A 12,685-nucleotide genomic window follows, 5' to 3' on the forward strand; every position below is an offset into this window, starting at 1 on the left:
TGAGCTGTCATGTCAGCGTTCCAACCTTTAACCAGTGTAAAGCTTATAGAAAGGGGGAATTTACTATGAACACCACAGGCTGCCCTGCATTCAGTATCAGTGTAACCTCTGAACCAAACAAAATCGAAGTAACCAGCAGATTTAACTAGTTACCAACTGAACATGCAGAATGTAGTTCGAACGCAGCTAGGAGAGATTTCAGGACATCATACACATCAGTTCTACAGGCTGCTGAGACAAACAATGTAAATTATTAAGGAAACGAAACAGGTAAACAACACTGCACTGTGTAGAAACAGGATCACAAAGTGTTCTTAAATCTGTGACGTTTGTAAGTAAAAGCCAGGATTTCACCTTTTCTGCTCATGTCTCTGATACCACAGCAGTTCTTGGTTCTTCAGCTTTTTTTTCCTCATGATTTCAGGTGTGAAGTGTGAAAACGGTGCGAGAGATAAAGTTGATGTCTTCCTAATGGGTACTTGTTTCCGTGCTGCAGGGGGAGGACATCGTTTTCCTGGCGACGGACATCAATCTGCCGGGTGCTGTCGACTGGGTGATGATGCAGTCATGTTTCAGCCACCACTTCATGCTGGTGCTGGAGAAGCAGGAGAAGTATGAAGGTCACCAGCAGTTCTTTGCTGTCGTGCTGCTCATCGGCACCCGTAAGCAAGCCGAAAACTTCGCTTATCGCCTGGAGCTAAACGGCAACCGGCGCCGGCTCACCTGGGAGGCCACGCCGCGCTCCATCCACGATGGCGTGGCCGCCGCCATCATGAACAGTGACTGCCTGGTCTTCGACACCTCCATCGCCCATCTGTTCGCCGACAATGGTAACCTGGGGATCAACGTCACCATCTCCATGTGCTGACTGAGCCGAGTGGCGCCTCCTGTCGAGGGAGGAGTTAAGGAGGTGCAGAGTACACCTGCTGACAGCCTCAGTTGGAGTCGTTTGAGGAGTTGGCTCAAACAGTCAGCAGCAGCCCTTTGACCTCTTTGGTCAGCTAACGATGGACGTGGGGCAGAATGTGCTTTGGTTACCTGTCTGGAAAAGAGGGCGTCACCTCGAGCACGGGGCCTCCAACACTCTCCTCGATGGAGGAAAGGTCGGATCTGTTGGTTTGACCGCAGCCAGGACGTCCGGCCTGGTTAGAGATTGAACTCCCGAGGACTCGGTCCTCATTGGTGGAAACAAACATTTCTCTCTGCCAAAGCAGCTCCCTCTTCCTGCGTCAGGTTAATCGGCTTCCTGTCAGGCCGGCGTGTTCACAATATTCTGCTCTGCAGTTCTGGTGCTATCAGACTGAGTTTACGTTCTTCACCAGCAGAGGCCAAATACACCACGACTGTTATGATATTCACAGTTAATGGTTCAGGAAACGTTCTGATAACGTTTGCATTCACGTCTCATTATAGTTGTATTACAGAGAGATTCTGAACATGTAGTTTCATTAATAAACGTCGGCCTCCGTAGTTCAGCCGTGGCTTCTTTATTGGTTAATGTGCAGGTTATTAATTGTTTTGGGTTTTTTGTTAAAGTAAGTGGAGAATGTAAAGATTTTGCTTTAGTATCACATATAACAAAGAAATCATCCAGTGTTTATAGGACAGAGTGTTAATGTTAATGTTTTGGAAAACGGAAATTTCTGAGTCTAACCTTGTTGCCAACATACCAAAAATATTCAGGAAATATTATTTAAGATGAATTTGACTTATTACAATAATCTCTGTGCATTGAAGGAGTTATTGAAAACAATCCACATGTCCATAGAGGTGAAGCATGTGAAAATGTTTATTTCTGCTGTAAAGTTTTAGTATGAAAGAGGATAAATGTCATTTTAAGACTGGAGTTTAAAGCAAAATGAGAAATTAGACACTTTTAATCGGAGGAAAACGTTTGTCTGATTTTTTTGGTTTTCTTTGTCACGTGTCAGTAAATGAAAAAACTGTCATTCTCATTGGCTGTTTTCTCACACTTTTTTTTAAAACCTTTTTCAGCTTATTTGATAGACTGAGTGGAGAAAGGACAGGAAAGCAGGGGCAGAGAGAGAGAAGGGGGAAGACAAAGGGCCGTGGGTCGGGCTCTCAGCCGTGTTTTTAATATGTATGTATAGAAAATAATCTGCAGGTTAATCCGTCTGTCTTCATAAAAAAACAGCAGATGGTTTGAAAATGAAACAAATACTGTGAAAAAGCTCCATAGACCTCGAGTCAGCTGGTGGAAGAAGGCTGCCAGCAGTTCAGGTAAAGCAGAATAATGTGAACACCAACATTCTGACTGAGCTTGCCAGTTCAGATCCTGCAGCTGTGGATGGTGACTGATGGCGGGTCTCTGACTGGAGGTCGGCCTTTGACCTGAGCTGTGCTCAGTTAATCCTCAGACTGTCTTTAATCTCTGATAAAAGCAGTAAAATGGAGGAATAATCCTCCCGTCCCTCCTCCTGCAGTCCGTTTAGCCGTCAGCGCCTTACTTTTCTACTGCTAACCACCTCCTCCCATTCACCCGCTTTCTGAGGGAGTCTTGGTGCTGATGTGCTGCTTCTGGGAATCCTTGACACAGAAAAACGCAACGATGTGTTCAGAACGATGGAGAGCTGCTCGTCTGCTCAACGCCACAGAGACACGACGGACACAAACTCTTGTATTTATGTGGAAATGTGGGTTTTAAAACCTGAATTCCTTCTCGTGAAACCGTTGTAGCAACTGAGCAGAAAGATACCTCTGACCACAGACACATCTGTAACTGAACCGCAAAGCCCTCAGAGCTCAGCGGCGTTTCCTCTGTGTTCATGAAGATGAAGAAAAGTCCAAAATAAGCCGATTTCTTCCCATCATTCATCCGAGTGTCTCATCCAGCTCTGGATTTTTCTTTAGAGAGTAGCTTTGTATGATTCAGAGTTACGTCTTATTCTGATTGGCTGACTTCTGGAAGCCTGTTGAGGCTTTTGAGCTGTAGTTATTAGATTTTCTGTTCTTGTAGAAAACACACACCCAGCTCAACGTCTTTCATACCTGCTTGATGATTATCGTGTTTCTGTGGTGTGCTATGTTTGACTGGTGGGTCGTGAACAGAAAACTGCAAATTTAAGCTTATTTGTCAAACTTTAACATAAAATTGTCACATCCCACATTTACAGAGTGGGGAGGAAAAAGGCTTATTCTAATATGACTACTGTATGTGCACACAGTAGAAACACAGAGCAAACACTGCTTTCTCTTTGTCTCCAGGTGTGTTTACCTCGATGCGAGTGTCCCGGTTTCAGGGTCCCGTTTTTCCATTTGTGGATCATTTTGTGATTTTTCAAAGTCTGAAAGTGCTCGCTGCAGTTTGATGTGAATCCTTGATCACAAACAATGAGAGCAGGAAACATCCTCTCACTGTTGGAGTGACGAAGAAACACTTTTTACTCTTCAGCTGAAAGTACGTTTACTTCCACAAAGCAAAGAATTTTTATGGCAAAGAAAGAAAGACGGACAGACGAAGACAGACACACACACACACAGTGCAAAAGTCTTGAGCCTCCGTCATGTTTTCATATTTGAATGAAGGTTTTCCAGCCTCTGAATGCCAACAATGAATCAGACTCAGTTTTGAAAGCCTTGGAAACGAAGCATGAGGACGTACAGGGAGGTACACAACCCGGGACGCTCGTGTCCACAGACACACTCGCCAAAAATCACTTTCACGTTGCAGCCCGCCGACTTTCCATGAAATATTTTGAAATATTGTAAATGAAGCTAAAGTGACAGTCTATTTTCTAAAGATTTATTCCTCCCACTCTTTGTTTTGTTTTGTTTTTTTGACATGTATTTGTGCTGCTGTTTGAGATTTTCAGAGTACGTTTTCTACGCTCACAGTGATGTTTCTGTTGTAAAGCTCAGTTTGTGATGTTTCTGTAATAAACAGGTTTGTTTACGCTGACCTTCATGCTGGTATTCCTCCTTCCATTAATGAACTGAACTTTAGCTCCTCATCGTTTGGAGTACACCTCAATATTTTAACATTTCCTTTCTAAACCATCAGTAAAAAAAATGAGCATTAAATTTTTTACCATATTTGGAAAAGAGGGTGGCGTACTAACTCTTCTTCATTAAACTGGCTTCACTTTGAACTTAGGCTGATTCTGTGTACTTTGAGCTAGAGACACCATTTAGTCTTTAATATTTCAGTGTCCTGGTATTTTCTTAAAGTTGTTTTCATCTTTCATCTAAATAACTCATGAAAGAATAAAGTTACGTTGAAACCAAGCACACCATTGTTTTTCTTGTGACATTACCAATAAGTTTGATGTGTCACATGACCCTCTTCCTATTGAAAAAACAAAAGTTTTATCCAAGATGGCCGCCTTCTAAATGGCCACCATGGTCACCACCCATCTTGAGGAGTTTGCCCCCTCACATATACTAATGTGCCACAAACAGGACTTTAATATCACCAACCATTCCCATGTTATTACGGTGTATCCATATAAATGGCCCACCCTGTAGTTTGAGGATGTTCCCTCAGGAGCAGGTTCAAGTTTTCTCTGAATCCATCCCGTGACCGTATTTATGACACAGTAACAGAAAAAGAAACTTCTGTGGAACAACTCACGGTTCAAAAAGTATTTTGATAAAAGATACGATCTTGAATTTGGAAGGACTTGGTCACAATCCAAATTTCACAAATTTATTTGCTCCAGAGTGACAGGAAGTGGAGATGTTGTCATGGCAACAATTCTGAGGACTGAAGCTCAATTCACAGCTGAGCGAATTAGAATCTGACAGTTTTTTTGGTGTCTTCAACAGGCGCCTTAATTCAGTTTAGCTTACAGCAGCAGTTTCTTCAAGGTGCTTTATATTGTAAGGTGAAGACCCCAAAAATCAGACGACCCCGATATTAGCAAACACTTGGCAACAGTGGGAAAGAAAAACTCCCTTTTAACAGGAATCTCCAGCAGAACCAGGCTCAGGGAGGGGCGGGGCCATCTGCTGGGGGTGAGGGGAGGAATACAGGACAAGGAGCCAGAGATTAATAACAAGTATAAGTCATGTTATCCATCCATCCATCCATCCATCCTTCCAAGTATGGATGGATGATTCAATGCAGAGGTCTATTAATACATAGTGAGTGAGAAAGGTGACTGGAAAGGAAATAGTGCATCATGGGAATCCCCCAGCAGCCTACACCTATTGCAGCATAACTAAGGGAGGATTCAGGGTCACCTGGTCCAGCCCTAACTATATGCTTTAGCAAAAAGGAAAGTTTGAAGCCTAATCTTAAAAGTAGAGATAGTGTCTGTCTCCTGAATCCAAACTGGAAGCTGGTTCCACAGAAGAGGGGCCTGAAAACTGAAGGCTCTGCCTCCCATTCTACTTTTAAATACTCTAGGAACAACAAGTAAGCCTGCAGTGTGAGAGCGAAGTGCTCTAATAGGGTGATATGGTACTACAAGGTCATTAAGATAAGATGGGGCCTGATTATTTCAGACCTTGTATGTGAGGAGCAGGATTTTGAATTCTGGATTTAACAGGAAGCCAATGAAGGGAAGCCAATACAGGAGAAATCTGCTCTCTCTTTCTAGTCCCTGTCAGGACTCTTGCTGCAGCATTTTGGATTAACTGAAGGCTTTTCAGGGAGTTTTTAAGACTTCCTGATAATAATGAATTACAGTAGTCCAGCCTGGAAGTAATAAATGCATGAACTAGTTTTTCAGCGTCACTCTGAGACAGGATATTTCTAACTTTAGAGATGTTGCACAAATGGAAGAAAGCAGTCTTACATATTTGTTTAATATGTGCCTTGAAGGACATGTCCTGGTCAAAAATGACTCCAAGGTTCCTCACAGTGTTACTGGAGGCCAAGGTAATGCCATCCAGAGTAAGAATCTGGTTAGATACCATATTTCTAAGATTTTCAGGGCCGAGTACAATAACCTCAGTTTGATCTGAATTAAGAAGCAGAAAGTTAGCGGCCATCCAGGTCTTTATGTCTTTAAGACATTCCTGCAGTTTAACTAATTGGTGTGTGTTACCTGGCTTCATGGACAGATAGAGCTGGGTGTCATCAGCATAGCAGTGTAAATGTATGCTATGTCTTCTAATGATGCTGCCTAAGGGAAGCATGTATAATGTAAACAGAATTGGTCCTAGCACTGAACCCTGTGGAACTCCATAATTAACCTCAGTGTGTGAAGAGGACTCTCCATTTACATGTACAAATTGGAGTCTATTAGATAGATATGATACAAACCACTGCAGTGCAGTACCTGTAATACCTACAGCATGTTCTAATCGCTCTAATAGGATATTATGGTCGACAGTATGGAACGCTGCACTGAGGTCTAGCAGGACAAGCACAGAGATGAGTCCACTGTCAGAGGCCATAAGAAGATCATTTGTAACCTTCACTAAAGCTGTTTCTGTGCTGTGATGAGCTCTGAAACCTGACTGAAACTCTTCAAATAAGCCATTCCTCTGCAGATGATCTGTTAGCTGTTTGACAACTACTCTTTCAAGGATGTTTGTTATGAAAGGAAGGTTGGAGATTGGCCTATAATTAGCTAAGACAGCTGGGTCTAGAGATGCTTTTTAAGTAAAGGTTTAACAGCCAGCTTGAAGGCCTGTGGTACATAGCTGATTATTAGAGATAGGTTGATCATATTTAAGATTGAAGCATTAATTAATGGCAGGACTTCTTTGAGCATTTTTGTAGGAATGGGGTCTAAAAGACACGTTAATGGTTTGGAGGAAGTAATTATTGAAGTTAACTCAGAAAGATCAATTGTTATGAAAGTATTGTAATATCAGTGGTAATGGATTTGGTATTTTCTCTAATGGCTAAAATTTTATTTTTGAAGAAGTTCATGAAGTCATTACTAGTTAATGTTAAAGGAATGGTTGGCTCAACAGCACTTCAACTCTTTGTCAGCCTGGAGACAAAACTGATGTTCTTTTCATCAATCACTGATGAAATATAACTTGCTCTTTTTTTTGAAAAGCAAGTTATACCAGGGACGCACGTACTTGTGATCTGAGGCATTTGTTTTCAGAGGACCCAGTATCCAGAGTATCCAGAGTCCTTGCAGAGAAGATGTAAAATTATTAACATGATCAATCTCTTTGCGAGTTAAGGTAGCTGCTCTGAGCTGTGGTGGTACACAGCAACAAGAAATTAAATCCTTTAACTTAGTGACAGCACTTTCAGAAAGTCGTCTGCTGTGATGACGTATGTTACCCACTGCTGTGGAATCCATTATTGTAAATTTTAATGTTATTAAGAAATAAAAGAGGGCTTCAGGGATTATTATTAAATGTTCAGTTTCTATGGCACAAATGCCAGAACAAGATCCAGAGAGTAGACCTCATTACTGTAGTATCTCTACATTAAAATATAATGTGCCTTGAGGTGACTGTTGGTGCTTTGGTGCTATTTCAATAAGCTAATTGATCTACTAATAGATTAAATGTACTGTTGATGTTGTTTTCCGCATTTACACGAATGTTTAAATCTTCCATTATAATTATTTTTTCTGAAAGGAGCACAAAATCAGATAAAGTCATTTTCATTTATGTGACTCTTTTTCCAAATGTAAACAAACTGTTGAGGCATCATCATGATGTCACCAGGACGGGCTTAAAATGAGTTCATGACAAAAGCTAGAAATATTTATTTATTGTAAAACTCATTCCAGTAAAACAAACATCAACGTTTTGTCAGACAGACGTGTGGACTTCAATTTTTTTCACTTAAAGTTTAAACAAAAACCTGAACTTAAGAAAGACTCGGTGTGGTGTGATGAGCCCAGCAGTGACACCAGCGCTGGTCTGAATGTTTCCAGAGCTTACACAGGATACAGAAGGATTTTCATTTATGAATAATGCATAAAGGTAAAGGCTGAAATGAAAAGAAATATCAAATTAATATCTAAGAATGGAGCTGGACTAAAATATATTCATTTGTGTTGATTTCAGCTTGGATTTAAACATCATTTTCTTCCAGTATTTAGCCACGTTCTTCTTCTGTCCAGTCTGTCTGTCCTGTCTACCTCCTCCTGTCATAGTCTCTGTCTCTCTCCCTTCGCCTGTCATCTCTGTCCCGATCTGTGTCTCTTCTTCTATCATCGTCTCTTCTTCTTTCTCTTTCCGTCTCTCGTCTTCTATCATTATCTCTGCTTCTGTCATTCTCCCTCTCGTGACTCCTCCTCCTTTCTTCCTCTCTCTGCCGGTCTGTGTCTCTCCTCCTCCTCTCCTCCTCTTCCTCCCCTCTCAGTCTCTCGTTGTGTCTCGCTGTCTGTCCATTCGGTTGTCCTCCTGGCTTTGGTGGCGGCCCTCTCTGGTTGTATTTGTCGTACCCGGTGTCCTCTTTCTCCTCTTTGACTCTGATTGAAACAGGAGGTGGTGATGAAGAAGAGGCTCTGCTCTTTCTGTCCTTCTTCTTCTCCTTCTTCTTTTTCTTCTTCTCTTTCTTGTCTGAAACAGAGAGCACAGAATGAAGATAAATAAAAATCCACCTCATCTTGTGTCAGGCGGGTTTCCCATGACGGGATGTGACCTCACCTTTCTTGGGCTTCTTCACAGGTACGGCGTACTGCTCGTCATCCTCAGAGGAGGGGGAAGACTCGCCGACTTTGGGAGCGCAGCCCTCCTCCCTCAGATGCTTGGTCACGTCGTCGATGTCCTCGCCGTCTTTGGGGGGTCGGTAGTCTTTGACGTGGTCAACACGAATCGTCCGACCTTTGATCTGACAGCACAGACCAACAGTTAGAGATCAACACTCTCACTGGAACCTTTAAACTCCTGAAGTCAATCGAACAACCAGCGAGCTCTTAATCCCAGAAGCAGTGACCGCGTCACAAACAGCTGATAGTTTACGTACATTAACTTCAGCTTCACACGCTGAATATTTTCAGACTCACACTTGACAACGACATTAACAAACAGGAATTAAAATTCATCTTGAGCCAGGGCTGAGATTAGCCTTTACTACCACATCCACTGCTCTTATAGAATATGCCTTCGTATGAGTATTTAAATAAATCTATCATCTGCTGTGTAACATCTGCCTCACATGCATGTAGGAAAATGAGGTTCATGATTGTTTCTCTAGTCTGACATCATGAAGTGGAATGATCTGGCTTCTTTTAGTATAAAACTTAAAGTAAAAACACTCCCAGAAAAAAGGTTTTCTGTCAACACAGGAGATCGTACCCTCTGGATGTTTTAGTTTTCTGATAATTTGCTGGAAAAAACTGAAAAAAAAAGTGCATTCTGGGTCATGTGACCATGTGGGATAGATGTCTGCTCACAACAAGCTCGAGGACATGAACGGTCACCTTTTAATCTACATGTGAGTCAGGTGGCTTATCTTGTAGCCATGACTCCTTCAGGGCCATTAAAATATTAAAACAACATTAGTGTTCACATGTTCCTCATCATAGTTCGGACAGACCACGCTGATGAAACAACTTTACATCCTAAATTTTCCAATTTCTTAAGAAACCTGGATCATCATCTCTGCAGCTGTTCCCTGTAAAACTCTAGTAAAGTGACTAAAAGGGATGAAGCATCTTATCACAACCACAAAAAGGCCCCGTGTGCCCCATACCCTCGAAAAACCTTCTTCAGGATCTAAAGTTGTTCCGTCAGTGTGAGAGCGAAGTGCTCTAATAGGGTGATATGGTACTACAAGGTCATTAAGATAAGATGGGGCCTGATTATTTAAGACCTTGTATGTGAGGAGCAGGATTTTGAATTCTGGATTTAACAGGAAGCCAATGAAGGGAAGCCAAAACAGGAGAAATCTGCTCTCTCTTTCTAGTCCCTGTCAGGACTCTTGCTGCAGCATTTTGGATTAACTGAAGGCTTTTCAGGGAGTTTTTAGGACTTCCTGATAATAATGAATTACAGTCGTCCAGCCTGGAACTAATAAATGCATGAACTAGTTTTTCAGCGTCACTCTGAGACAGGATATTTCTAACTTTACAGATGTTGCACAAATGGAAGAAAGCAGTCTTACATATTTGTTTAATATGTGCGTTGAAGGACATGTCCTGGTCAAAAATGACTCCAGGATTTCTTAAATAATTAAACTGTAGTTTAACTTTGTGTCATCTGGTGGCTGGATAAATATAGCTGGGTATCATCTGCATATCAATGAAAACAGATGTAGTGTTCTCCCGTATAACACAAACAGTATTATTAGACACACAGGACCCTGTGGACCTCCATGACTGACTTCTGTGTTAACAGGAAAAAAATGCAATCTATGAGTCAGATGAGATTTAGACCAGTGCAGCAGAGTGTGTCATTTCACCTTAATGCTGTTGAAGTTGTCCACGGCCAAGATGGTGCTCCTCTGGTCCTCATAGCAGATAAAACAGAAACCTTTGGACTTTCCGGTCTTCTTGTCACGCACCAGGTTGATGTTGACGATCTCTCCATACCTGACAGGACAAGGAGAAAAGCAAAGTGAATCATGGTGCTCCCCATCTGTGAGTAGTGTAGTTAAGAAATGATGAGGTACTTACTGAGAGAAGACACAGATCAGGTCTCCTTCAGTCAGCTCATATGGAAACCCTCCTGCAGGAAACAAACCATCCAAAACGCTGTTTATTCATTCTCCAAAAACCTTTCATTACTTCATCACTAATGTCAGTAACATAAACACTGCAACAACACAAAACATCCAGCAGATGCACACAAAACAACACTGCTATTATTAGTATTTAATGTAAAATGAATATTTCCAAAAAGCTAAGTCTTCTATTCCACTTTTGGGTAGAGGTTCATCAAACCCCTTCTCCAGAGGTGTGTACTATGAAACAGGATTTGTGGTTTTTAAACTAGCTTCACTTTGGTGTTACAAAAGTGGTTCATTATTACCACCTCAGTAACTTATGCTTATGATGCACAGCTCCAGAGCACGTGATGTTCAAGATTATAGATCAGCAGGTAGGAACTCACCATCACCTGACCAATTAGATCTCTGAACAACAGCTTCACCATCGCTGGAATCACTCAGAGTACAGATTTTAAGGCGGTCTGAGGGTTTTTGTATTAGATTTTAAGTGGGAATTTTCAACACAGACTACACGATCCGGGATGTCTCATGGATCTTCCAGATTGAGTGAAGTCATTTTCCAGAGATCTGATTGGTCCGTAGGGACCATTTTGATACCTGTCGATCATTTATCTGGAACATAAGAAATATCGGTCTATGAAAAACCTCTTAAGCTAACTAATACATGACATGTGGAACTTAAGCCAATCAGGAAGAGTCAAAAAGTTTGTGTTGCAGTGACAGAAACTTTGAAGTAGAAATGACAACCAATGGGAGCACAGGAAATCCCTGACTGACCAATGACCTTGGCAGACTGGTGACCACCTGTCAGCTAAGAAGCAAAGGATGGTGAATGAATCAGTCATGTGAGGATGTGGCTTCTAAAGAAAATCCTTTACTTCCTCTCAGTTTACATTTTTCCCTCAACTTTAAACTAATGATTATTTTCATTATCTGCTAATCTGTGGATTATTCAGTTTGTCACGCAGTCTCACCAACAAAGATCCAGGCGCTGTCTTTGTACTCGCTGTGCCAGGAAACGGACTCGTTGACCCCGAGGCTGGCTTCACGCTCGTTCAGCTCGTTTATCAGCTTTACCTTCGTTAGAGGACTGAAAACAGAGAGAAAAGAAAGTGTTTCACTGGGAAAGAAAAGTGTTTCCTTTTCAGAATCCTGGTTCATAATCTGTAATTAATATGTGACAGTCATCTGCTTTCATCTCTTACAACCCAGCGTTTAAGTTTTATTACTGCAAGGCTAAATTTGAGGATTTGGAGAAGAAACATGAGCTTAATCATCTATGAGCTTATAATAAAAAGGCAAAAATATAAAAAGACATCAGCCATAAACAGTAAAATATAAAAGAAATGTAATTTAAACCTAAACATAAGGCACAAACAGAACTGATTTTTAGACCACTGATTCCAGATATGTGGAGTGTAATGACGTCTGTTTCTACAGACCAAACTCCATTCAGATTATGACTGATTTAAAGCCCCGTGAACACGCTGACAGGAACGCAACACGGGTGTTTGTGCTCTGTGAAGCTCTGATTCGTTTTTATTTTAGTGAGCTAACACACATCCCGCAACGGTAAAGAAAAATCCTCCTATCGCCTAACAGGAGGCGATGATCACCTCTTCAAACTCTGGTCCAAGCTTAATTTTATGCTATTTTACTGTATGCCGAATTGAAATAAGGCTCCTATAATTGTATAATAACCGCAGACAGTGTGTCTGATTATTTTATGGGGAAAGTTGGTGGAAAATAAACATAAAATCCCAGGTTTTCTGAATGGAATCTGGGAGACGAGATTGTACATGAAGAAGTACTCAAACAATCTTCAAGCTGGCGCTTTGGGTAGCGAATAGTCATTTTCGAATGGCTATAATCATTACCGAATAGTTATCATTGATCAGTAAACGATAAAAAACTTAAATTAAACGCTTAATAAGAAAAGAATTACTTACTTCATGATCAACTATACGGTCTGTACATCAACGCTGTGCTGAAAATGGCTAATCTCACTGACAGAAACAACTTCCGTTTGAATTCCCGCCTCTGCTAGTGCTGCCCCCTGCTGTTAGGATGTCTTTAAAACAAGCTACATTTACACGGCTAAATATCTAAACTGTCATTAGTGTGAGT

The 12,685-nt window shown here is 41.4% G+C and overlaps 2 protein-coding genes across 2 annotated transcripts in view; one reads left to right on the top strand and one right to left on the bottom strand.

The window, feature by feature from the left end:
• Positions 1–3,913, top strand: part of siah2l (seven in absentia homolog 2 (Drosophila)-like) — a 33,515-nt gene extending 29,602 nt beyond the window's left edge. The window contains exon 3 of the mRNA XM_063486211.1: positions 497–3,913. Within this exon, the coding sequence (XP_063342281.1) occupies positions 497–868 (372 nt within the window). The 3' untranslated portion in view covers positions 869–3,913. The remainder of the gene's footprint in view (positions 1–496) is intronic.
• Positions 3,914–7,665: 3,752 nt separating this feature from the next.
• On the bottom strand, positions 7,666–12,575 carry rbmx2 (RNA binding motif protein X-linked 2). The gene is made up of 6 exons (XM_063486649.1): positions 12,508–12,575; positions 11,533–11,648; positions 10,506–10,557; positions 10,292–10,421; positions 8,536–8,719; positions 7,666–8,448 (listed from the first exon to the last, which is right to left on the bottom strand). Exons 1-6 carry the CDS (start codon positions 12,510–12,512, stop codon positions 8,021–8,023), a joined length of 915 nt encoding a protein of 304 aa, XP_063342719.1. The 5' UTR covers positions 12,513–12,575; the 3' UTR covers positions 7,666–8,020.
• Between the last annotated feature and the right edge of the window lie 110 nt (positions 12,576–12,685).

This window comes from Pelmatolapia mariae, linkage group LG10_11 (assembly GCF_036321145.2).
Source record: "Pelmatolapia mariae isolate MD_Pm_ZW linkage group LG10_11, Pm_UMD_F_2, whole genome shotgun sequence".
Taxonomy (NCBI): Eukaryota; Metazoa; Chordata; class Actinopteri; order Cichliformes; family Cichlidae; genus Pelmatolapia; species Pelmatolapia mariae.

Excerpts from the sequence above, each read along its gene's own strand:
- rbmx2 (XM_063486649.1), bottom strand. Across the intron at positions 10,558-11,532 it reads CAGCGCCTGGATCTTTGTTG|GAGGGTTTCCATATGAGCTG; the intron begins GTGAGACTGCGT and ends TGTTTCCTGCAG. Across the intron at positions 8,449-8,535 it reads TGTGAAGAAGCCCAAGAAAG|ACAAGAAAGAGAAGAAGAAA; the intron begins GTGAGGTCACAT and ends TCTCTGTTTCAG.